At 34.4% G+C, this 26,649-nt stretch overlaps 3 protein-coding genes across 4 annotated transcripts; 1 reads left to right on the top strand and 2 right to left on the bottom strand.

The window, feature by feature from the left end:
- Positions 1 to 216: 216 nt before the first annotated feature.
- On the bottom strand, positions 217 to 5,898 carry LOC126674165 (uncharacterized). 2 transcript variants are annotated; one of them, XM_050368565.2, is made up of 8 exons: positions 5,359 to 5,898; positions 4,167 to 4,865; positions 3,800 to 3,902; positions 2,645 to 2,749; positions 2,383 to 2,553; positions 974 to 1,144; positions 782 to 882; positions 217 to 663 (listed from the first exon to the last, which is right to left on the bottom strand). In XM_050368565.2, the coding sequence occupies exons 1-8, from the start codon at positions 5,749 to 5,751 to the stop codon at positions 610 to 612; spliced, it is 1,797 nt and encodes a 598-aa protein (XP_050224522.1). In that variant the 5' UTR covers positions 5,752 to 5,898; the 3' UTR covers positions 217 to 609. The 2 variants fall into 2 exon arrangements, with proteins under 2 accessions (XP_050224522.1, XP_050224521.1); XM_050368564.2 differs by having other exon boundaries at positions 2,383 to 2,557; positions 2,649 to 2,749; positions 5,359 to 5,897.
- A 2,561-nt stretch (positions 5,899 to 8,459) lies between these two features.
- LOC126673838 (elongator complex protein 2) lies at positions 8,460 to 16,802 on the top strand. The gene is made up of 10 exons (XM_050368141.2): positions 8,460 to 8,744; positions 8,827 to 8,914; positions 9,479 to 9,564; positions 10,228 to 10,381; positions 11,248 to 11,408; positions 11,514 to 12,191; positions 12,685 to 13,006; positions 13,449 to 13,666; positions 14,747 to 14,924; positions 15,729 to 16,802. Exons 1-10 carry the CDS (start codon positions 8,586 to 8,588, stop codon positions 16,223 to 16,225), a joined length of 2,541 nt encoding a protein of 846 aa, XP_050224098.1. The 5' UTR covers positions 8,460 to 8,585; the 3' UTR covers positions 16,226 to 16,802.
- A 3,123-nt stretch (positions 16,803 to 19,925) lies between these two features.
- LOC126673253 (RNA polymerase II degradation factor 1) lies at positions 19,926 to 22,698 on the bottom strand. The gene is made up of 2 exons (XM_050367333.2): positions 21,366 to 22,698; positions 19,926 to 21,229 (listed from the first exon to the last, which is right to left on the bottom strand). Exons 1-2 carry the CDS (start codon positions 22,634 to 22,636, stop codon positions 20,257 to 20,259), a joined length of 2,244 nt encoding a protein of 747 aa, XP_050223290.1. The 5' UTR covers positions 22,637 to 22,698; the 3' UTR covers positions 19,926 to 20,256.
- Positions 22,699 to 26,649: the final 3,951 nt, after the last annotated feature.

Raw genomic sequence — 26,649 nt, 5'->3', positions numbered from 1 at the left:
CAGACATAAGCCTTTTCACGACCAGCAATCGATGTTGAGACAGAAACAGAAAGGGCAAAAGTATATCTCAAAGTTTCAAAAATTGTTTATGGAAATGAAAAGGAAAGGCCGAAACGTAGCACTTGACAAGTTTCCGTATAATATAAGCAGCAACACTTGATGTATTATGACAAAAGAGCCATTTTGTAGCAGTGAAACCGTGAAAGAAAATCTAGCTTCGGATGAACAATAATTTATCTATTCATTGAGAAAACATATTGTAACAATTGACACTGATTCATAATCATAAGCAACTGAGTGTAGAAACATAACCATTAATCTTCAATTTTACTCTTTCTTTCAGCTAGATTCTGATTTTCAAATATCAGACTAGAACTCGGGCAAATAATTGAAACATTGTTCCCCATTTTGCAAATCTCTAGATCAACGCTATGATGATCTTTCTCGTATGACTCGCTTCATTATCAAGATAAATGTCCACCTCAGCACCAATTTCAAAGTTGAATCCAGTTGCCAATTGAAGAAATGTATTTCTTGTGCAAGAAAAATAACGCTTGCTGCAGGAATGAATTGCGTGGGCAACGAAGTTGAACTAACCAGATAATCATGTCAGTCATGTTGACTAAGAAACTGAATTATGCAAGGATAAATTTGCTTCACTGCCTGAGAAGGAAACAAAACCGAAAAGAATGACTACACTAGACGAAGTAATGAAAAAGTATTGAGTATTGTACGTTGTTCATGTGGATTTTTAATATAAATAAAAAAGGGAAGTGCATACCAGTTTTCCTCCCACCAAATCATAGTGTGCATAATGCGGACCTTCAGGTTCTCCCAACAATTTATAAGTAACCAGATGTTTGGGAATGAGCTTAACAGTGTCTGGCGAATTAAAATCATTATAAGCAAAAAAGCAAAGGAAATACATTTTCATTGAAGGTAGGCAAACAAATCATCACAGTTTCACACATACCTTCTACAGCGTCAGGTGGGCAAATTAGATCTTGGTCTCCAGCTAAAGCTAAGACAGGTACGTTGTTCTTGGGTAGATGGTCCTTATAGAAAAATTTACCACTCCTATCACATAATCCACCATCTCGAAAAGCTGTCGTAAGCTGCAGGAGAAGTTTGGCGGGTATAGTACCTGGAATAAGAACATAACGTTTACAAAAAGAAAACTTAAAGAAAGATGAAGAAGAAAGGGAAATCAATTTCTAAAATAGAGTAACAAATAAGATGCATGAGCTATTTCAGCAGAACAATTAGCTAATGTCAACTGGATGCCACCCCAACTCAATTCAAAAAAAAAGAAGTAGATGGGCAGAGTGCAGACAACAACAGACCAATATCAGAGAGAGTCGGATGAACAAAACAATGTTACTCCCCAACATGAAATCATAAACTTAAGCCATGTTGCTTAAGAGCTCGTGACCATGCTTATCAAAATTGACAGACAGCTCTTTCGGCTTTCAATGACTACTCCAGAAATTACCAACAAGTGCATCCTAATCAACCTAACAATTTGATCATTCTTTTCTAGCAACACCCTGTTATGGCCTCGTCATGAATCAAAATACAGAGAAAATAGAGAGGGAAAAAAGATAAAGCCAATGAGGGGAGAAAATTCCAAAAACAATGCACCATCAAAGTTACCCTTCAAAATAAAACCCTCAATGTTTTAGACAAAGTTCCACTATATATAGAAATCTGTTAAGTAAAGTAAAAGCCATGAAATTTTTCCTCGGTAAGATTACATTTTTCAATGCTACTATTTTTCCAACACGACCATAGACCTCATCCTACAGCCCTCAATTTGCAATGCAAGAGATATTCTCGGAAGCTGACTGCATACTTCAATTAATAGTCCCACTTTGACAGAAAAAAATTAAAAGTACAAGATGTGGCGATGCTTTTCAAATGGCCATTCTATGTTATAACCTTCATCCTTAGCTAGGATAGGGACCAAATACACAAGGATAATTCAAGATAGCATAGGCAGCAGTAGATCAAAATCAATGTGCCTATAGAATTCAAATGAACTTTCCTCTGACTATCCAGCTCCGAACTGAAACCCCACTACTGTGCCATATCAGTAAAAAGAATTACTAAGTACAAGGAATTATACTAGATAATTAGTTGGCCATCTGTCCATGGACCATTTACATTTCAAAGCTTTGTAATTTACCTCAGGTTCTATAAAGACCAAATTCATGAATGTAATATGATTATGTATTTCAATTATCTCTCTTCCAATGAACCCAATAAAATAAAAGAGCAGGCCAGAACAATTTCATAAACCTACCTACAGTTAAACTATATAGATGAAGAAACTACCCAGCTCGTATATTTTTGGTTAGAAAGAAAAAGTGTAGTTATACTTACAAAAATTATTCAAGACAAGCTTTTCTAATAACTCCGGATGCATCATGTCCTGTGCTGATATCATGTAATTGAGCCAAGATAGCACATAAGGAGGACGAGATGAAAGAGGAAATGCTGCTGACAATAATGCACCCAAGGGAACAACAGGTACACTAAGAGCCTGAGCAGGATCTGCCTGCATAATAAAGGAATTCATATTACCTTCATGAACACCGCATTGCAGTAAAAATAGAGTTTATGCACACCAATATAGTTTCACCACCTACAAGGGGCAAAAGCAATTTGAGTCTTGAATTTGAAGATGTATAGTCTAATGATGATGCCAGAGTAACAACAGCAGCCAGTCCAGAGTCTCTTCCATCACAGCCTACGAAAATGTTAATTTAAGAGGTGAATATTTATAATGGATCATTTACTTTTTTTTTCTATTGCTTTAAAGAAAATAAAGAGTAAATAGTATAATTAATAGAACAGAGAAAGAAATTTCAGACAACTGAAACAAGACCAATCTTTTACTTGTACATAATCAAATTTTACATTAAATCGTGTTGGGTTACAGCATGCTAATCCAATTGTTTCAATTAAGATTAAAATCCTAATGTCATGCACATGTGCGCGCACACACAGAAATATTAAAGAAAAGGAAAAAAGGAAATGTCAAATTGTCTTAGAGCATGAACCACTAATGTTGCACAAAAATACTGAAACGGAAAACTAAGAAACTGCAATTTAAAAAAAAAGATTATAAATATAAAGTTTTGAAGGTTCAAGATCATTTTCAGAAACGGAAATATCACGCTGAAACGTATCATTCACACAGTTTTCATGCAACATATATCAATGTTATCAACACATAAGCCAAAATAAATGCTTCCATGCAGATAGCAAAGAAAAAATATAGTGAAAAGCAAATATTTAAAAGGGAGAAGGTAGATTAACTAATGTATTGTAAACTAATCAAATTCTAAAACCCAGAAAAATGAAAAAATAACAACAAATATAGAAATTTTTCAACTGTTAACTGAAATCCTTGGACATGATTTCAATTTAAAACCCAGGTGGCTTTAGTATTCGGATTTTACTCCCTTCTCCAAAATTACAACTTTGTGAAGAGATAGTCTTTTATGCCTCATAAGAAATGCTTGGTCATAATTACATTTGAGGTCAAAATATTCATACCAACAATTAAGTTTCAATGATTAATAGTTGAAAACAACAGTCTCTTTTTAGATATAACAAATTGCATTGCTCTGCAATTTTGAAAACTGAACAAACAATATTATTAAGATTAAAAAGAACGGAGCCCAACATGTTTTTGTGCCATATAACATAGTGATGTTCAAACAAGACATATACTGCCAAAAGAGTATGTGAGTTTCCCGCAGTAAGGAAAGGGTTGTATTCTATAGTATCTTACCACATCGTGAAAGCATTGCATAGAGTAGGATACCTCCCATGGAATGTCCAATTGCAAGCAATTTTCCATCCTTGGGCTTGCTTTCCGCTCTTATGTATTCCATCTACATGGATAAGGTTGAATACTGTTAACCAATGAAAAGTATAAAAAGGCCAAGCATTCCCACATCATACTCTTTTCTTTTCCCTAAATCGTTGAGGAGAAGGCATAGATTACAGGACCTCCTCTTTAGAGAAAATCGAGATTTAATTACCAAAGTATACTATTACACATTAATGACCTCATATATACTTTAATTGTGAAGTTACTATAAAGACAAAAAAATGAACGGACTTATTCATATGAACAAGAGAAAATGTCACCTCACCGCAGCAGGAACATCTTCTTCCAGGTAAGTATCAAAATCCCAGTCATACTTAACAATCAAGTCGAGCTGTTTCTGAAAATCTTCTATAGTCGCAGAAAGACGTTCTTGCAAGTCAAACAGCTGAGGCGAAACAGATATTTGACCTTCCTCGAAAATATTTACAAACTGTTGGCTAAGATCCCTTATTTGACTAGCAATAATCGAATTTTGTCTAGTTTCCAGCAATCTCAAAAGCTTTCCCCGTATCTCATCAAAGCGTTCGGATAACTGAGAATCTTGTAAAAGTTTAGCTGTCTGCTCAAATAGCTTATCAGAAATCATCTTCAACTGGCCTTCACTGATGAACCCAGAAAGCATTTCGGACAAGCGCATAAGAGTTTCCGACAACTTCGTTACCAACTTCGATTCATCCCACACAGTTGCTATCCCTGTTGAATCCTCCTTAACAACCAAACCTTCATCAGAATCCGACAAGGAACTCGGTCCACTGGGAGCATTGTTCAGCTGCTGGTCCACACTAGAAAAAGGCTCATCAGTCACAGTCGCGCCCGCAGCAGCAGCTTCCATCTCTGCAGAGACAGCATGAGCAGACTGCTGAATTTGTTTAGGATTACTTTCTTGTACACTTAAACCAGCTCCTCTAACTTCAAGAATCCATGTTTCAAATCCTTGGCCAGACATGTACCGTGCAAAAGATGACTGCAAATTACATATAAACAAATGTTTGTGAATCTAGAAAATTACTCAACACAATTAAGCAATTAAGAGCAGGGGTGGACCGAGTAATTATTATATAAACTTAGTGGCATTATTGTAATATCAATATTAAAAAGTGTTAAAAAATAACAAAAAAAGTTACAATAATGCATCATTTTAATGACGTGTATAATGTGATTGGCTTAGTTTACGGATGACAAATCTACCTAATAATTTCTCGGGGCGGACCTACGGACATCAGTGTCATGTCGGCCTTATTATTTTGAATCTTTAAAAAAAATATTAATATAAAATTTAATAAAATAGCTTTTCCACCTTAAAATATATAATATTACTCACCTTAGAATTTATATTTTTTCAATTTTACACCACTTACTACAATATTGCCCCGATAATAAAAAAAAATCTAGTTATTTTTTTGCCACTGATTATTATGAGAAATGGTAAAATAAATTAGTTAAGTTTATATATATACCCCGTGAGAGAGATCATAACCGATGGCATTGGTGCCGACTCCGGAGAGTAACAACAGCGGATGATTCCTGGGAGGCGCCTGAGAAGAAGGAAAATAACGCCAGAGAGCGAGGCGCCAGTCGGAATTAGGAACGGAGACGTAGTGAAGCTCGTCGGCCGTACAAATCGGGGGTTTTTCAGGAAGTTTGACTGACGGTTGTTGTTGAGTTGAATCGGTGGAAGAGGAGGAGGAGAAGGCTCTGAGTCTGAAAGAGGAGAAGGACGGCGTTTTAAGCGAGGAAGAGGATAAGAGTAATCGTCGGGAAGAGAAGGGGGCGGTGGCGCGTGAGAAGATGGAATTGGCGAGGTGGAGAGCTGAGAGGATATCGGATTGGATAGATGTAGCTGTTGCCATTAATTAAAGTTGTTTAATTTTGGGTTTGATTTTGAGGGATAAATGAAGAGGAAATGGATAATTTTGCGGTTGGATTTGTAATTTTGTTGGGTGTTTATATGATTCCCTCGCTTTTGGATTTTGGGGGGCGTAACCCGACCGAACTTTGTAGACACTTCCCTTGATTTCAATTTTTTTTTTTTTGCCAAAGCCGTTGATTTCAATTGTCAATCTACTTAAGCGCCGTTTGGTTTAAGGTTGGGAATGGAAATGGGAATGGAAATCGGAATGGGAATCGGAATGAAAAAGAATAGGAATGGAAATGATTGTTTTTATTTTTTGTTTGGTTCAAAATTAGTATAGGAATGGAAATGGATAAAATTTAATAAAAAAATTATTTATTATTTATTAAAAATACTTTTTCTATTTTTGTAAAATACTTTTTATATAAAAAAATAAAATTATTTTAAAAAAAATAAAAAAAAATTCGAAAAAATTAAAAAAATTATTTTTCAAAAAAAATAAAAAAATATTTTAAAAATAATTTTAAAAAAAATATTAAAAAAGTTTTTTTTATTATTTTAAGTATATTTTTTAAAATAAATATTTAAAATAGTTTTTTTAATAATTATATATTTATTATTTATTATTAAAATATTTTGTAAAATTTTGATTCTCATTCCCAAAAGTTCATTCGCATATGGGGTAAGGGGGGAATGGATGATTCCCATTGAGGGGGTAATCACATTCCCATTTCCTAGTAAAATTTGACAAAACAAACACAAACAATGAGAATAATTCTCATACCCATTCACATTCCCTCCTTTTTATGGCGAACCAAACGGCCCCTTATATTTATGATTGTAATTTTGTTTCATACATTGGTTGTGCCCATGTCATATACAACAAGCCAATGAATATTTACGATAGGAAATTTTTTAATTATTTTTTAATTTTTTTAACATTAACTTTTTTACATGACTAGCATATCATTGGTTTGTTGCATGAATGACATGGTGTAACAGTTGCATGAAATAATTTTTCAATTTTTAAATATTTGAATGTTTAGGTTAATGGTCAAATCCTTTAATATGTATATGGGCCGGTTCGAATTCTTGATTTTCTTCGAACCATGGTTTGCCTGATATAATTTTAAAAAATACATAAAAACTTTAGCTAATTATTTCTTTTGAAATTTAATTAATGAAGAATTAATTCATCCCATTAATTTGGCACGAAGTAATAAAAAAATTATTTTCGAAATTTTTGGATCAAACAGACCCGTAATCTAGCACTTTCGCACCGCACTCATCCCTCAGAGAGTGAATCTCTTAATTTTTATTTAATTATTTTAATTAATCTTAATTATTTTATCCAATTTCTAATTATAACCTAATTAAAATTGTAATTAAATTTTAGTCTCGCCGCCACACTCCGACCACCGCCACTTTTTATCTCTCTCATATACGGGCCGATAATTATTTACTCTAACCATCTACCATTCATCTTATTGAGGAGGAACAAATTGGGTTGTGTTCGTCCGTAAAAAGAATGAGCTCGATTTATGTTCATGCTAAAAAGGACGAATAGTGTTCATATTTTAAATGGAGAGTGAAACTCATTCAAAAAGTGCGACCGGACAAAGGATAGAGAAGGACCTTTTTGATGTTAAAATGCTAAGTTGTGGGTTTGTTTAATCCAAAAGTTTCGAATTCGTGAGGGGGTGATCGAGTATTGATTCTTCGTTCATTCATTAATACTGCTAGTAATCGCTAATTTTATTTTGAGCAAATTATTTTAAAACTCTCCACATATGTCATTATTAACATTTTGATGCTTCTTCTTTAAAAATCAAACAATATGATAGAAAGAGGTTAGAGCTTCTTTGACAGATTTTAGCAAAAATGATTTACTTAATATTTTTTTAACGGAATATTAAATAAATTTGAGGGGCTGAATTGATCCATTGTTTGAAAAAGAGTACAACTTCAAGATGGACAAGGGCTTTTGTCCAGCTCTATCAAGCCCAATAATCACAACACCCACCCATTTCTTTTTGGGAGGTTACAAGAATATATAAAAAAACTATAAATATTTATCAAAAATACCTCAAAAACTAAAAATTTATAAACGTATCTAAAAATTCAAATATTTGTTTTATTAGTCCGCAATTTATTTTTTTACTTTGCAGTTTTAAACAGTTGCAAACAGTTTCAAACAACACAATTTGAAAATATTTTACAAAACATTTCAAATACAGTTTCTAATAGAGTTTTAAAGACAGTTTCTAATTAGGTCTCAAGCGGTTTATAACGGTTTCTTAAAAAATAAGTTGAAACTGTTTTACAAAGCATTTCAAATAGAATTTTAAACGGTTTCAAAAAATAAAATAAAATTTGAAACTGTTTTATAAACCGTTTCAAAGACAGTTTCTAATTAGATTTCAAAAGGTTTATAATGGTTTCTTAAAAAATAATTGAAACCGTTTTAAAAAACTGTTTCAATTACAGTTTCAAAAAATTTCAAATTTTTTCTAAAATTGACATCTTTGAAACCGTTTATAATACAGTTTCAAACAGTTAAAAAAAAAACAGAGTGGTTTTATAAAAAAATTCAGAGTAAAAAAATAATTTTTTTTAAAAAAATAAAAAAATAGAATATTTTTGTAAATTTTTTTATAAAAAGAATATTTTGCGCAAATTTCTCTTTCTTTCTCTCGTCCTCCAAGCCTCCATCATTAGTCTGCAACACAAAAAAAACTTGAAAACAGAAACACACTTGAAACTCAATTAGCCGCTACAACAAAGAAACACCATACTTCAACACACAAAAACCGTAGTAAAATCTAAGTCATCATGTCTACAACAGACAGCAACAACATGAGCAGTTCAGTTGAGGTAAAAAGAGTGTTCATAGGAGCCGCATGCAACAGAATCGTTAACAATGTCTCATGGGGCGCTTCTGACTTGGTTTCGTTCGGTGCCCAGAACGCCGTTTCCATATTCTGCCCTAAGGTCTTTCTCTCATCCTCTGTGTTTGGAACTTATGTTTATGATCTTTGTATTTTCATTTTTAATTTGAAAATTTGTGGAACAGACTGCTCAGATTTTGACTACACTACCAGGTCACAAGGCTACAGTTAATTGTACCCATTGGATTCCTAGTAATAAGTTTGCTTACAAAGGTACCCTTTTCTTCTTTTATTGAACTTTTTTTCATTTTCTTTTATTAAAGTTTTTAGCTTTGAAGTTTCTTATGCCTGGAATTCAATTGGGTTGTTAGTGATTCTATTCGAGTTAATTGTGAAGCAGTGTAGGATAGCTAAGAAACTGTGTCAAGTATTTGCTAAATTTGTAGTATATATGTTTTTTAGGCTATGTTTGATTCATGGAGTATGTCCAAAATAGAACAATTATTCCGTAAATAATTGTTATTCCTTATTTTGGTTCGTGGAGTAGTAAGTCTATGGAATTACTGTTCCATGATTTTGTGGAATAAGGATTCCTCTCAAAATGTAAAGAACCGTTATTTCATTCCTTAAGGATAGCTATTCCATTCCGTGAACCAAACATATCCTTAATGTCTCTATTAATCTTATGTCTTGGATGCTATTGGTTTTTCCTTGATCAACAATGAGGTAGTATATAAGTTGAACTGTTGAAGGACTGAAGAAAAACATTGCAAGTTTGTATTGGTTTATGAGAAGTACTTTTTTTTCACTTATTGAAGTTCAGTCTTTTTTCTGCAGCACAACACTTAGAGCAGCATTATCTGCTATCTGGAGATGCTGATGGTGCTATCATTCTATGGGAATTATCACTTGCTAACAAAAAGGTGCTTTCTTTTTTCAAATGTAAAATTTAGTTTAATTTTAAAATTAATCATAATGATGCATATTTTTATTCATAAATGTGTTGTGAGGCTTTTCTATGATGTATCATAGCGGGTATTGGGCGTTAAAAGGACAATACACCTATAAAATGAGTGTGGCGGAGATAAAAATGTTAAAGCAAGTGTAATAGGGAGAAGGTGGGGAAGGTTTTATTGAGAATAAGCTTAGGGAGGGTAGATCAAGATGGTTTGGGTATGTGATCCATAAACCTAGATGTGAAAAGAAAGAGAGTTACCTAAGTTTACTTGGAAGCGAGTGATTGAAGATAAATGTCTTACATCTTTTTGAAAATTTAGCCCAAAATTATGGCGGTCGGAAGACGAGAATCCATTTAACGGACTCCAATTGACTTGGGATTAATGCTTCATTGAGTTTGATTTTATGTTGCTAAGTTTTTACTTAGTACATTTCTTGGTATTGTAGCCTGCACATTATCTAGCATGTTGTTATCAGACTTTCTATTGCTATGATCTTTTCTATATGGTGCTTGTTGACGGTATTTGTATTTTTTTGACATTTAACATAGTTAAACTGCGGTTTTGTTGTTCTATTTAAGAGTTTATCTACAATTCCTTCCCTTCATCTTATTTTTCTTCTTGTTACAGTGGAGGCAAGTGTTACAATTACCACAATCACACAAGAAAGGTGTTACATGCATCACTGGAATTATGGTTTCTCAAACTGAAGCCATCTTTGCATCTACTTCCTCTGATGGTGCAGTTCATATATGGGAACTGGTCCTCGCTTCTTCTCCTGGAGGTGAGTGAAGTTAGTGATTGTTTTTATTTCACACTCATCATTGGTGAAGCCTGGCATCTCTGGTACTGCTATAAACACCATACCAGAAAATACAAATCGGTTTCCATTTTCATATTTCCAAAAAGTATCTTTCCCTTTGTTTTTGTTATTTTATTATAATATAATCTTTGTTTTCAACTATCTCACATCAGGGCGGTTTGATATGTTAAACTTCCTTTTTCGTCTCAAAAATATATATTTTTTTCTTTTGTTGGTGATATCTAGTTTGGAGAATAATATATTGGTAAACAGGCTTTCTGCAATTGCGACAAATTTCTCTTTCTTCTCCTGGCCTCTTATAGCTTTCCTTGTATTTGATTACTGTTGCCTGTTCTTCTTATTTATTTTTTTCTTTTTAAACAACTTATTGACCTGATTATTTAAGCTGCTTGTCTGCTGCTTGTTGTAAGGTGACAAATATGTTCTTATGAATATATGAACTAAATTCTGATCTCTTAAATTTTTGTTGCAATCAACATTTTCGCATTTCAGAAACTGAACTTCCTCCAAAACCTGAAAACTTTAAATTAAAATACCATTTTGCCATTCACATTTCCAGACTTTTACATTTCAAAATTTTAATTTCTAGCTTCATAGCTTAGGAGCTATATGCAGGAAGCAAGCAACTGCATACTTTTGATGTAGCCTTTGCATCTTATTGATGTAGCCTTTGCATCTTATTGATGTTTTAATTCAATAACACACACTAGAACGGCTGATTGTACTAGATTGCATCCGTTTTTTATACTCGATTCAGGATTCTAAGAAAAGATTATGAAAGTAGCTTGTAGAAGAGTTGAACTGATGAGAATTAAACTTTTTTTTAGGGGAATGTAAGTTGTCATATCTAGACACCCTTTTGGTTGGTTCAAAGCCTATGGTGGTTCTATCAATGGCCGAATTACCCGGAAATTCCAGTCATATAGTCATTGCCATGGGGGGACTAGATAGCAAGATTCATCTTTACTGCGGGGAGAGGACAGGAAAGGTATTTAACCTTCAGTTGTCTGTATCTACTTACATTTTCATTTGTTGTTTATTTTTTCCATGGGCCGCTAAAATAGCAAGGTTCTGATTGTGCTTGTGTTTTCAGTTTAATCATGCTTGTGAGTTGAAAGCACATACAGATTGGATCCGGAGTTTGGACTTCTCATTACCCATATTTGTCGAAGGTGAAGGAAATTGCATTTTTCTTGTAAGTTCTTCTCAAGACAAAGCTATACGCATATGGAAGATGGCTCTACGAGGTTCACTAGCCAACAGAGAGGGTACATACAAGAAAGAGGAAGTAAGCCTGGCATCTTATATCGAAGGTCCCGTAATTGTTGTTGGCTCTTCCTCTTATCAGATATCACTAGAATCACTTCTAATTGGACATGACGATTGGGTTTACTCAGTCGAATGGCAGCCTCCTTCAACCATATCTGGCGAAGGGACAACACACCATCAACCTCAAAGTATATTATCTGCTTCGATGGATAAGACGATGATGATCTGGCAGCCTGAAAGAAAAACTGGTATATGGATGAATGTGGTCACTGTTGGCGAGTTAAGTCATTCTGCACTAGGGTTTTATGGGGGTCACTGGAGCTCAGATGGAAAATCAATTTTAGCTCATGGATATGGAGGGGCCTTCCACATGTGGAAAAATGTTGGTGTCGGCGTGGATAATTGGCAACCACAAAATGTTCCATCCGGGCACTTTGCTCCAGTGACGGACATTTCATGGGCGAGGTCTGGTGAATATATATTATCAGTTAGTCAGGACCAGGTAATTGGATAGAAATTTCAAGTTGTTTCTTGAAGGCTGTCATGATGATAACTGAAAGCAATGTGTTAAAAACCCAACTCGTGGCCGAACTGGATGGTCCACCAGTTCACAGTTCAACCAGATGGTCCAGCTAGGCTGTTAAAAGATGCCTTCCTAATTTCTTTTATTAAAATTTGGCTTATAACCAGTTTAATCTATCCAAATCTCAGTCAGACTGGTCAAATACCTGTCTGACTTGAATTCCGGATTTTCTTTTCTTTTGGACCGGATCAGTGAGCTTTTCCCGGTTGAACCAGACCAACTGTCTGGTTTGGTTTTTAAAACACTGATTGATGGTAATATTTGGACTTTTTTCAAATTATGTTTTTATGGATGCTAATAAAGCTATTTTTGACCACTGAATAAAAGTAAAATGATGTGATATTGAATGATGTACATCTGCATTTTACATTTAACCTTAATGCTCATTATTTATATTAATATCTTGTTCCAGACATCTCGTATTTTCGCTCCATGGAAAAATGAAACTTCTCCCATCGATGGGGAGTCCTGGCATGAAATTGCTCGACCTCAAGTTCATGGTCATGATATGAACTGTGTGTCCATCATCCATGGAAAGGGGAACCATCGTTTTATTAGCGGAGCAGATGAGAAAGTTGCCAGAGTTTTTGAAGCTCCTTTGTCTTTTCTGAAAACATTGAATCATGCCTCCTTTCAGAACTCTAGTTTTCCTGAAGACTTACAGGCGGACGTTCAAATTTTGGGTGCAAATATGTCTGCTCTTGGTCTGTCACAGAAACCTATTTATGTGCATTGTACGTCCCTCTCTCTCTTGAAAATTTTATTTTCAATATTTATAATCACCACTGACGATAGAGGGCATTATCATCCGTGGTTTTATGAGTTTAAGAGCTGCATATAGAACTGGCATGGAAATCCCACCACCTTTTACCTACCCTAATCTGCCAAATTATTTGAGCATGGATCACGAGTGGGTTATGAACAGATAGACACACATTTGAACGAGTTAGGTTTAATTGTGCATGTCCATTATTTTTCTGTAGAAGAACTTGACCCATCCTTTATTTACATAGGTAAAAATAATTTGTGTGCGATGTGTATGTAATATTGCTTTTTATTAATCAAGTCTCTGGTTCCTTTTTGGTGTGGAAAGAGCAAGATATTGAATATCGACTTGCCTATGCAAGAATTCTTGAATATTAGACATGAATTTTCATCGATAATTTTTCTTTTCAGCTATGCATGAGACTCCAAACAAAAATGAGAATGATGCTCTGGACACCCTTGAAAGCATTCCCGATGCAGTTCCAGTTGTTTTCACAGAACCTCCCATTGAAGATCAACTGTCATATAATACGCTATGGCCCGAGTCGCATAAGCTTTATGGTCATGGAAATGAATTGTTTTCTTTATGCTGTGACCATGAGGGAAAGCTTGTCGCTTCATCATGCAAGGTATTTTAATTTTCTGATACTATAAGGCTAGCTTACTAAATGTTTCCGATCTCAGTTAACCTACTTGCATTAGCCTGGGAAGATCCTAAATTTTCTGGAAGTTAGTTTTTTTCCTTAGTTCAAATTGTGTCCTACATGATGCAATACGATCGGGCAAAAAACAAAAATGCTTCTGTACATCATTTTTCTCTCTTCAATATTTTATTTAATTTCGGTTTGAATCGTTTGATTCAGCTGGAATAGATTTTTCTATATACTGGCAGGTTCAGAATCACATTGGTTATAGATTCAGCATTGGATGTTCATATGTTGCTGGGCAGATTTAGTCACAATAGGGCTAAACATGTTGCATATTATTATTATCATTGGTTTGCAAAAACATCTATGTCAAGTCAGGTTGGTTGCTACTCCAACCAGCTAGGATACTGTAATGCTTCGACCATTAAAATCAAGAACGCCCTGAGCATATGGAAACTCATTGAAAGTATAAAAGCAACATTACATTTGTTTTTCTGTAGTCGAAGCGGTGAAGAAGTTAGCTGCATTTTTAAGACCTGTATTTTCTTCTATGCAGAAGTTTACTACTGCGTCAGAGTCATCATTTCAAGCCTTGAGTATCCTGTTTAGTATGCCATGAATAATTGCTATATGATGATAATGATCAAATTGTTAAACTCAAGTGGCTCATTTATTCATTTATGGGCTATATCTTGGTGGTGGCATCTAATATATGCTGATATGCAAAATACTAACTCTATCTTGTTATCTATTGCTACTATCAAAATTGCATTTCGAGGGAATGATTCTGTACCGGAAATGCAACAGTTATATAAAATGAGAGTGGCTTGTTTTATAAATGCTGCATGTAATATTTGCAGTGCTCAGTGCATAAAATAGATTACTTAAGAAAACATAACAAGTACGAACCCATTATACATCAAGATCCTTGCTTTATTTATATAATTTCTCTCAAATACCAAGTTTTATTCAAGATTTTTCCTTTGTTAACACTCTGACACTGAATATTTCCTGCAGTTTGTGAATCTTATGAATTTTTTCATTACTGTATATGTCTTTCAGGCCCAGTCGGCAACAGTAGCAGAAATATGGCTCTGGCAAGTGGGTTCATGGAAGGCAGTTGGTCGCTTGCAATCACATAGCTTAACAGTGACACAGATGGAATTCTCTCATGATGACAGTATGCTCCTGGCTGTTTCAAGAGATCGGCAATTCTCTGTTTTCACAATTAGAAAAACAGGTACTGCTCGACATGCATTCACTCACTGCTTATTAATATTCTTTCTTTTCAGCTAGAAAGTTAATCTTGTTGAGCATGTTGAATCAGCTGCTTTAGACATGAAAAATGAAAATATGAATAAGGAGAGGACTTTGTTGAAGGAAACTATGCTATATTTCCTCCATGCTCAGAAAAAATGTACTGATAAATATTGGATTTAAGCATTGGAGTGTCCGATAAAATCCCACATCAGTTAATTGAGGAATTAGATGTAGATAAACTAGCTCTCCCTTAAATGGCTATATTTTAGGGATTTTTCCTCCTAACTAAACAGTTCAAGAGAACACATGATTATCTGGTTTCTAAGGTGGACATGGTATTGCGGAAATTTTTCTTTATTTATGGGTTCAAGATAAAGTTTCCCTTGAGGCAAGGGCAACAGTGAACAATTTCATTAAAATTTCCAAAAAATGTAGGGCAAAAGTGAATCATCGTTTACATTTTTATATCTAGTCAACTCTGAAAATAGAGCGAAAGCATAGAACCTAGTAACTGAATTTTACACGCTACAGTTATTGCCGTGTGGCCATTTTTCTGTAATTCTTGATTTGCTTCTATGATCGAGATATTTCCAAATTTTGAATGCATTCCATTTCGCATTTGGCAATGGATTTAGTTGACAAATTATCATCGCCAATTGATTGAACAAGTTTGATTTGAGTAGATAATGTAATAAATTTCTAGTCACTATCAATAAGCCTAATGCAGCACCTTTTACAAAATTCAACCGCTAATCCGACTGATTTTTTTTATGTACTTGTACAGCCAATGATGAAATTAGTTATGAGCTTCTAGCAAGACAGGAGGCTCACAAAAGAATTATATGGTCATGTTCATGGAATCCTTTTGGTCATGAATTTGCAACTGGTTCAAGGGACAAGACAGTCAAGATCTGGGCCGTGGAGAACGGAAATTCAGTTAAACAAATAATGACTCTACCACAGTTCAAAAGCAGTATCACAGCTCTATCTTGGGTTGGTATTGATCGTCAAAGAAACCAAGGCCTTCTTGCGGTTGGAATGGAAAATGGACTAATTGAACTATGGAGTCTCACTGTCAAAAGAGCCGAGGACGGCAGCATTGCAGCTGCAGGAGTAGCAGCTACTCTAACAATACAACTAGAACCTACCATGTGCCATGTTTCTTCAGTGAATCGTCTGACCTGGAGAAACCATGAAAAGAGCGAAAATTGCAAGCATTTGCAACTCGCATCTTGTGGAGCCGATCACTGTCTCAGATTGTTTGAGGTTATTTTTGATTAACTCCGTAACTTATCAACATCTATAAGCTAATGTCATAAGGATTCATTTTCTATCAGCTTAAGAAAGATCCGCATCATAGTTCATTCATCGTAACAAATCCAGTCTCGGACCGATTTAGTTGCATTCGTTGAACACCTCGAGTATGATGATGGTGCCGCATAATGAATGATCACGCACACGCACTTGCATTATTACTACGGATGAATTCAGCAGCCGGAATCGGCATTAAGTTTTAAGTGGTCCAATTGTTAGGCAGGCTGCTACTTTCTAGCATGCAATTCTAGAAGTGAAACTAATCTCTCATATAAATGGAGTGCCTTATAAAGCAGGCGGCCTTTGAGAGTTTGCTTGAGACAAAATTTAATGGCAGCTCAAGTGGTGATGTGATGAAAGTTTTGATGATTTTATTAGATCAATAGGCACATTAATTATGATTTTATGGAAGAATATTGGAATAATAAGCACTCAGCATGACATTTTAGTATTGTAGGCGGCATGACATTGTGTGTTTATTCTTTAAAGCATGCCTAGACATGACCTGGTCAGATTATGAAATTTGAATGTTAAGATTGTCAAATCTATATTATAGGAGAATGATTAGCGTTTTGAATAAGCTGACCCCACTTAAAATCAGGTTCAAGGATACACACCTTGATTTATATTTCACCTATCGTTTAAGACCGGAATCCGTTCGGTTTGGAATCGGTAAAATCTACTCAAACCAGAACCGAAATCTGGTATAAGGACTACGTGCACGCTTTAGGAATCTACCTACCTACAACTCATGTAGAAACCGTAGTGTCCGGTTTGTCTTGATTCCCGATTTTTGAACAAGAAAAATGGAATTCTTGGATTTTTGTGACTCGCCCCCTTTTCCCCGTCTGAGAATCTCCATCTGCTCTAAGTGGGCAAGCTATGAAAAATATCAAAATTCAAACTGATTTTTTTTTTTGGACTAAAACGACTAGTTCTAGAATAAGATCCGATATGTTAAAGGTAAATTTGATTCAAAATTTATCAACTTTCATCTTTATTCCACCTTAGTTTCTAGCTTTTAATTCATAATTTTATTCTTCCTTCATTTTATTTTTCTCTATTGTAATTAAAGTTCCTAATGTTATTTTAGCTCCATTTCTCTCAATATTTAATGACATGGCGGCCAACAGGAATCATATTTGAATCAGCATGTCAAACACATAAATATTTGACACATAAAGTGTTAGATTTATCGTTGGATGCTATATCATTGAACAAAGCTGGACATATATAAAATAAAAGTTGAGGAAGAAAATACATACGAAATAAAGTTAAGAAATTATAACGAGAGAGAACGAAAGTTGAAGGACTATCAATAAAAATTATTTCAAAATCTTCTTTGGTCAATCTCGATCAACTTATTTTAAAACCAAACTTGGAGTTTGTGAATTATAGTTGTCACTCGTAGGTTAAATTTTCCAATTATTCGATGTCGTTCAACTCGTTAAAACTCATAAAAACGACATTGTTTAGCGAAGAAAAAACTACGTTGGACCGCGTAGTGCCAAATTTAATAAAAAAATGTGAGGTGGGAGAATACATTTTAAATGCTGCACTTAAATTGTTATAAACATAAAAAAAAAATAGAATTTTAAATACAAATAACCCTTTTATAAACTTAGTCTACAACTGAAAATTAGGGAAGCAATGTGATTTGGTGGAGTGGAGTCAGCAAGTGTTTGTTGCAGAATAAAAAGACCAAGAAAAGTATGAAGATGATGCATGGCGACAAATTAAGAATGGTTAAAACACGTGTTTTCTTTAATAACCCTCGTACTGTGTCTCGAAACTACAAACACAAAAAACAACTTAGTACACGGTTTAACTACTAACCACTGCATAATTCTAACATTAACCAAACAAACCATCTAATGCTCCGTACTTGATTGCAGAACTACAACGTGCTTTTTTTATTTCATTGCATGAGCTCATAGAAATCTAGTGTTGTATTTGTATTCTAGGTAGCACACATAGAGTCTCGGAAAACGAGATATTTGAATACGGATATGGATACGGATACAGCAAAATGTTGTTATTTTAATTTTTTTTATGTAAAAAATGAAATTTTGCATTCGACGTTGATTGAATGGAGTATTCGTGCTATTTAATTTTTATTGTAAGGGTATTATTTTTGGATTTTTGAGGAAGAAGGTGTGATTTTTGAAGAATGAAATACTAAAAGGGTATGATTGCATACCATTAATTGAGTCCCTTGTTATGAGACATGCATCTCATTTTGGTCTTTAGAACAATCCTACTTTGCATGTGACTTTCACGCAATCATCGCTTTTCACAAATTATTTCAAGACTCGAGATTTCAACATTTTTGATACATTATTGGAGAGATCTCAGGAGCCATTCGCCGGACAACAATTCTCCATATCATATATCAAATTATAGGCGTATTTATGTTCGTTGTACGAGATTTTTAGCCCTTTTATCACGGGGATCTCTTAGTTCTATTTCGATCCGTAAACCACTTGATTTTTTATCAACAAAACTCATTTTGTCCATTTTTCGTTTGATGTCGTTAGAATCCACTGACATGCCACTAATAAATAATTTAAAAAAATTAATAAACACTACATATCATTTGATACGTCTCTAAAAACCCTTAAAAAACCTAAATACCAAATACCCTAAATTTTAAGAACCTTAAAAATGAAAATTAGATGTCCGACTCCGCCGCTCCTCAGCTACCGCTGCTCCACTACCAATACCAGGCAACCCAGCAGCCGCCTCACCACTATAGATTCATGTCTCTGAGAGTGCAGAAACATCAAACGACATACATTGCTCCTCATCACCACATCGGTGCCTCACTACTGCGCGGAAGGACATTTGCTGCTCCTCACCCCATGTTGCCGTTATCAACTTTGCCCCTAACATCCTCGCCTTCTTGCAGATCGCTGCGCCTTCCTCCATTTTGCACCCTCAACTTTAGATTGCGATCTGGAGGAAGGCAAGGGTGGCAATGAGGGATCTGGAAGAAGGCGATATGGTCGCATCGACGTAGCAATGAGGTCGGCGACTAAGGTTAGTCGGCGGTGGCTAAGGTTAGGGCTTAGTGGCGACGACAACAGCTTGTGACATTTTAGTTTTAACGTTTTTTATTTTTAGGGTTTTAAGGTTTTAGGATATTTATGATTTTTTGGATTTTTCTTAGGACGAGTCAGATGATGTTAAATGTAAATTATCATTATTTTTTAGGGTCACATCATCCGACTGTAATAGAGTTAGTTAAAAAAATAAAGGAAATGGATTTTATTAATTTGATATCAGGGGGGATTTATGGATTGAAATTGAAACTTAGGGAGAATCGTGATAGAAGATTCAAAAGTCAGACCATGATCGTTATTGCAATAGACCGTTCCTATTTTCAAAAATACTTATCAAACAATATTTCTGCATAATTATATACCATAGAGACTTGACCATCTTACATTTTCAAAATTCTTTTGAAATTCCAATAATTAAAAATATCATTTCGCCATTTTCTACTTTATAGTTTCTGTTTGAGTTTTCCTGAACAGCATAGTACCCAAATATGCAGTTTCCTAAAGAGCAAACGGAGATCAAAAGATGTCTAAAACAAAAAAAGAATTAAGTAAATCGGCAATAACGTCTTTAAGATCGGATGAACCGAACCAAATGAAACTGAGAATTGACTGAAAGCTCTTAACATTGATATAAACATTTATTCAGTAACTGATATATGGACTGCACAGCACATAATAAATGAAGTCTTCTGAGATTTTACAGTATAATCCCACACTGCTTTCATTTCCTATAACAGTAAACAATATGACATACAAAAAGAAAAAAATGACAGACCAAAGTTCCTTATTATCTACCACAAATACACATACCCACAAACCAATACCAATATAAAAAAAAAACAGATTTTAAACACAAAATGCAATAGACATTATGTAAATCACAAACCCTTTTTTCAAAATTGTTTCTTCATTCTCGTTTTATCGACAGTACCTGGTTTAAATCGGCTGCGAAGTTCTAATCTGCTGCTTGATGCTGTCGTTGGGAAGCTGCGCAGAATTTTCCGACATTCCTACAGCAGCTGTAGTGTTCATAGTTTGATAATGAGAATGCATCGCATGTCCAAGCGGCTGAGTATAGTATATCTGAGCATGCGAAGGATCCGCAAACTCGTAACCGTAATTAGCAGGGACTGCAGTATTAGGTGCGACGGACTGTGATGGATGTTGAACTTGAGAGTAACCTACATACTGCTGTTGATGCTGACTAGAAGGGACCTGAACTAATTGTGGAGCCCCTGTAGTTGTTGTCCTATACATGCCTGCAGCGGCCATTTCGGATTTAGCAACAGGAGCATTTCTCATTTGAGTGTAAGCTGCGGAAGGAGGAACCATGGCAGCATTAGGAGGTGTTTGGGGTCGGCTAGAATGTGCTGTCGGTGTGGATTGTTCACTGATACTAGATTGCTGCACGGGGAGATTATAAGGTTGGGCTTGCCGTGCAGGCATATAATAAACTGGGTACTGCTGATCTAGCTGATGATGATGTGGGAGATGGTGTTGCTGCTGAGGCGGGTACATAGGGTAATACGCTGAGATAGGCACTGGCCCTGCAGGATGATGCTGAATATAATGAGCGCCAGCGTGAATGAACTGCTGTGGCGGCTGGGGCTGTTGCGTTTGCTGTTGTTCGTATTGAGGCTGCTGTTGCTCGTACTGCGGCTGCTGCTGTTGTTCGTACTGAGGTTGCCGCAGCTGCTGCTGTTCGTATTGAGGCTGCTGCTGCAAGACATACCCGCCGTCCTGAACCTGTTGCTGAATCTGCCCCCGAGAATTAGGATCAGAGACATTGAATTTTGGATCAACAGGATTAGCAGTAACCCTAGTAACTCCAGAAGGGAATTGCATAGCCTGATCTTGATAGATCGCGGGTGGTTTTTGTCGATTTATAGCATTGCTAAGGCTACAATCACTGGGAAACAAAACAAAACAAACAAACAACAAAACACCTGATTTAGTTTTGTATTTATTAAAACACAATCAATCAAAACAATACAAATATGATCATATAGTTCAATCAGAAACGATATGTTCAAGATTTTAGCTACCTCGAAACTGAATCCGGAGAAGCCAAATCGACAGCACCGGTACTACCGCCACCACCACTGCCAGACTTCTGTTGAGTCTGAGGAACCACAACCGTCTGCTGCTGTGTCTGCGGAGTCGGCGGCTTTCTATATCCAACAGGAGCACCATGGTCTGATCTCTCATCATCAGAAAAAACCCTATTCTGATACTCACTCCCACCACCACCAGCACCCATAGTCACCGGTGTCCCCACAGCCACACCACCTCCACCTGCAGAAATACCCAACGAAACAGGCAAAGGCGGCGGAGGTGAAGAAATCACCATAAAACCCTCATCAGATTTCTGCCCGCCGCCGCCGCCGACAACACTGATCTGAGCAAACTGATCCTCAATACCCACAACCTTATTATTCTGATCCTCCACAACATGAACTCTAATCGGCGGCAAATTAGCAAGTGAAGGCGAACTAGAAGTTGACCCAAACGACGACGTCGTTTCCAACATCGGAGAATCCGGCACCGAATGGAAATCCTGCCCCTTCTTCTGCAAGCCCTCACCACCACCGCCACCAACCAAATTACCATTTAACCCATTATTATTCCCGTTATTACTATCATCATCAAGCCCCAACAAACAATTAACTGAAGCCGACGGATCAGAGAACCCTCTATTTAAAGAAGCGGCGCCGCCGCCATTCAACGCACTCAAAAACCAGTCATCCCCACTCTTCCCACTACTCTCCAGAATCGGACCGAGTGACTGAGTCGACTCAGGCTTCACCGGAAACAAAAACAGTCTCAACCTCGACGACTTACCGGAACTACCGTTACTAATACTCGTCCGGTCATACTCGTCGATCATGTTATCCAAATCCTCATCGGTCGTAACTGAAATTAACGAATCCAAATCCTCACTCGGCAGCTGATATTTCAGAGTAAACGACCTGCCGTTTAGCAAAGTGTTCGACAAACGCGAACACAGAGACGACAGCGTCGTATGACGATCCACCACGACGATGCGCGTGTCCCCGCCTACGTAGCATAACAGCTTATCGTGAGGGCGCGGGACTATGTGGCCGCCGTAGGAGCACATGAAGCGGAGCTTTGAAGAAAGCTGCGGCGGTAACGGCGGCGGGTCGTCGAAGAAGGATTCGGTGGTTCGGGATCGCGGAGATGAGTCTAACGAGTCGGGGTAGGTCGTGGGTATTGCGGCGGCGGTGGTGGTGGAATATGTGGGGGTGGTTACGGCGGCGGAGGTGGCGGAGGTGGTGGAGAGAGGTGGTGGGTCCATTTTTAGAGAGAGAAAATGGAGGGTTTTGAGGAGAGAGAGTGAAAAGAAAAGGAGTGGGGTACTTTATGCTTTTAAAGTAGTAAACACTACCAGCTCTAGCTGTTTTTCTTTTTATTCTTTTTTTAATATTTTATTTAATTCAAGTATTTATTAATGTGTGTAAATTCAAGATAAAAATCGGAAATTATGGAACATGTTTACATAGGCCATGGTGACCAAATGGTGCACCGATTTAATCAAAAACGTACAAATTTACCTTTTTTTTTTAATTAAATTTAAGAGCAAATCACTCGTCACGGTTGTTATAATTCACAGTTTATAATATCTTATCTAAAAATAAAATGATTTAATATTTTAATTTTAATTTTTTATACTATAATATCCTTCTGTTAGTTCCGTTAATAATTTAATACTACTTACTTTCAAACGATTTGATACCTCAGTTTTAATTATGTAAACAATTTGATACCTCACTTTTAATTATGCTAACGATTTGGTATTTCATTTTCAAATGATTTGGTACTTCACATTTCATTCCGTTAACGATTTGGTATCTATATTTAACAGAAGGGACTTTATAGTTTACAAAATCAAAACTGAAGTACCAAATCATTTAATTTTCAAATAAGGGGTATCAAATTATGAATTATGACAAACGTGAGGGGCCTTAGAGTAATTTGCTCTAAATTTAATTATCAATTTTGATTTAATTATTCATCAACAAATAAAATTAACTGAAATGTATAAAAAAACCGAACAAGTTAGGCGTTAATTCAATACACCGATCAATTACTTGTATTTTTTTGTTAATTGATTCAAATTAAATTAATTAAATGTAATTAAAATAGGTCAATTAATTTATTTTACGGAATTTCTTATTCATTTCTATATGTGTAAATGATGTTAAGAGTATAAGCGTATAAAATTCAAACTAATTGAATAATCCAATTAAATTAAAATATCCAACTTGGTCTACTTTAAGATTATAAATGAAGAATTTTAATTTGAGTTAATTTTAGATATAAAAATGTTTAATTAAATTTTTGTACAAGATAAACTGAAATAATTTAACTAAATTAAAATCTACCCAATTGATTAGTTCGTTTAGTTTAATTTCAAAAACATCAATTTATTTTGGTTAGACAATTTGACACGTGTTAATCCGTTTGATAAACGAATCGCGTTCGGTTTTGACAGAAATAGTTAAATGAGTCATGTTCGGATTGAAAATTTTATCTATTTTTAAATGAATAAACGACATGTTTATGGCACGATGATAACATCCCTATTGGTTCCAGTTGGTGTAAAAGGATAGGAGACACGAGCATGTGTCATTCATGAAGTATCCATCACCCACCCGAATGCTTTAACATTTATATTATTACCTTTCTAACAATCTCTTTTCTCCCTTTCATGCTCTCAATAATGTAACTCTTCTTCTGCTTATAGTATTAAATTTGAACTCCATTTGGCAAAATGTTATTTTATTTAAATATAATTTTCAATTTTATTGTTACTCAAATTACACAAATACAATAAGATTAAATCAGTGTCTTAAGGATCAAATCAGACTAGTTGATTCAATCGTAATCAGAAATTCTATTTGATTTGGTTCGTTTTTAAAAAATATGATTCAACCTCTTCAAAACAAATCATAATTATCAAAAATTATTAAATTGATTAAATCAAAAATTTATTTACAAGTGTGAGTATAATTTACCAATTTTCAACTCATTTAGCTATATATAGTGTATACGTACATTTTATTTTTGTTTAACCATCTGAATTGATGATTAAATTGTGAATTTATCGCCACATCTGTGTAACTACAAGTTTTGATTTTAAAATACTAAAATTAAAACTTAATTGTATTTGAAAAATTTATTAGTTGATCGATTCCGAATAATTGGTAAGATAATAATTAAGATTAATTATTTCTCTATTATATTTCCTTTTAAAGAAATGGTTGATGAAAGAAAATGTTACATATAAACTCATAATTTGATGAAATGCAAATGCACATGACTGTCACTTGTAATTAGATCATGATTATGCAATTTGTTTTTGTTGAAAGTAAAAGGGTAATTTGCTTTGAATAGCAACTTTGTTAATAAAATTTTAGGCCCCGTTAGGCTTATTTTCATCCATCGTCCTGACTTTCACCATAATTTCTTAATTTTATTTTCGGCCTATAAAACTTCCGAACTTCACATATTTAGCCTGTAAAATTTTAATGCCCAAAAAATGATTAATATATCCATAAAAACGTATAATTAAAAAAATATAATTAGATCCAACTTAATAAAACCAAATCTAAAACTATCTAACCAAATCTAAAACTATCTTACCAAACCTAAAATCAACACTCATCCATCCGCCGCCATACACCCACAGGAAATCAACCTCGCCACCTCCTATTCGCTCAATTTTTTTTTCCGATAGAGGTAGCGGAGGTGGTTTTCGGCGGGTGTGGGATGGCGGGTAAATGAGTGTCGATTTTAGATTTGGTTAGAGTTTCATGTTTGATTAGGTGGTTTTAGATTTGATTTTGTTGGGTTGAATTGGAATTTTTTTTAAATTACATGTCTTTATAGATATTTTAGTCATTTTTCAGACAAAAGGATTTTGCAGACTAAAAATGTGAAGTTCAGAAATTTCACAGGCCGAAAATAAAGTTTAAGGACTATAGTGATAGAAAGCTCAAAAGTAAGGAATAATGGATAAAAATAAACCTCTCATTTATGATTTTCTTCATGAGTACTTTTTAAAGAAGAAATTTACTATTTATGGGATTGGAGATATTTTATATAAACTGACTCAGTAGGTAATAGGTCAGTTGCAAAATAGATTCTGAAGGGTAAATAAACAGAAAACATTGCCATAAAAACACTGAAAACAGTGAATTTTTTTTCATGCCAATCAAGCTGAGTATTTTATTATGAGATGATGATATAGGTCTAGGCATATATATTCTCATATCATCAATTGAATGCCAATTTTTTTATACTATATTTAGCAAAAATTTTAATTTTATCTCCATCATAAAATGCTAAAAAAAGTAAATAAACTTAATAATTGCATTATTAAATTTTGTTCTTTTATCATTTTGTCCTCTTTTTTTAACCGTATATTTTAAAATTTTCAAATATAATATTTTGATAACTATAGTTAACATTTTTTTAAATAAGTTCTTAAGAGGATATGCACTATGATTTATTCGATGAATGATATGAATTTTTTTTTTATAATTTTTATCATGATGGCTTATTTTATTAACAAAATATAAATCGAAAATTAAAATTTAAATAAAAAGGGAAGAACAATGTTAAAAATAAGATTAATAAAGTAAAATAATAAATTTTAAAAAATAATATTAATAAAATTATAACTAAATAATGAATAGTCGTTAATTACTACGCTATAATAAAAGCTAAATGTGATATTGCTTGTAGCATATGCTAAATTTGAGCCATTAAAATTAAATTAAAAATAAATGCTAAGATATGGCTTAACAATCTGAAGAATATTTCTAACTCGTAGAGTAGATAACGACATAGACTAAATGCATTATTAATTGTTAATTACGATAAAGACTAAACGCATTTTATTTTTTTACACTCCTTCATGTGTTAAATAAAAAAAATAAAAATACACTATAAAAAGAGTGTGAAAAATTATTATTGAAATGCATATATTCATTTCCGTTAAATACAGTACAAAATCTTGAAAGTAAATAAGTTAAAAGAAGAATTCACAGTTTGATTTTTAAATGTAGATTATATTAAGATAAAAATTAAAATATATCATAAATCAACTGTGACAATATATTTAAAAATAATTAAATTGAATAATTGATCTATTGAAAGAAAACAAAACAAACAATAAAAATCTAAAAAGAAAACATTGACAGTGACGATACTCGATAAGAATTCGAGTATTAAGAATTCTTTCACACCATTTATATCTTTAAAAGGGTTAATATCAAAAAAAATTCACCAACTTTATATGTTTTT

Source organism: Mercurialis annua, linkage group LG3, assembly GCF_937616625.2.
Source record: "Mercurialis annua linkage group LG3, ddMerAnnu1.2, whole genome shotgun sequence".
Taxonomy (NCBI): Eukaryota; Viridiplantae; Streptophyta; class Magnoliopsida; order Malpighiales; family Euphorbiaceae; genus Mercurialis; species Mercurialis annua.
The sequence above is the reverse complement of the archived record's forward strand: the minus strand, read 5'-3'. Positions and strand labels throughout refer to the sequence as shown.

What these genes read in the sequence shown, in the direction of transcription:
- LOC126674165 (XM_050368565.2), bottom strand. Translation starts at nt 5,751, where the DNA reads ATGGCAACAGCTACATCTATCCAATCCGATATCCTCTCAGCTCTCCAC. An exon ending in ATTGCTTTTGCCCCTTGTAG is followed by an intron (nt 2,554 to 2,644) that starts GTGGTGAAACTA and finishes TTATGCAGGCAG; the next exon opens with ATCCTGCTCAGGCTCTTAGT. An exon ending in ATTTGGTGGGAGGAAAACTG is followed by an intron (nt 664 to 781) that starts GTATGCACTTCC and finishes TTTCCTTCTCAG; the next exon opens with GCAGTGAAGCAAATTTATCC.
- LOC126673838 (XM_050368141.2), top strand. Translation starts at nt 8,586, where the DNA reads ATGTCTACAACAGACAGCAACAACATGAGCAGTTCAGTTGAGGTAAAA. An exon ending in GCGGGGAGAGGACAGGAAAG is followed by an intron (nt 11,409 to 11,513) that starts GTATTTAACCTT and finishes TTGTGTTTTCAG; the next exon opens with TTTAATCATGCTTGTGAGTT. An exon ending in TATCAGTTAGTCAGGACCAG is followed by an intron (nt 12,192 to 12,684) that starts GTAATTGGATAG and finishes ATCTTGTTCCAG; the next exon opens with ACATCTCGTATTTTCGCTCC.
- LOC126673253 (XM_050367333.2), bottom strand. Translation starts at nt 22,636, where the DNA reads ATGGACCCACCACCTCTCTCCACCACCTCCGCCACCTCCGCCGCCGTA. An exon ending in TCTCCGGATTCAGTTTCGAG is followed by an intron (nt 21,230 to 21,365) that starts GTAGCTAAAATC and finishes TTTGTTTCCCAG; the next exon opens with TGATTGTAGCCTTAGCAATG.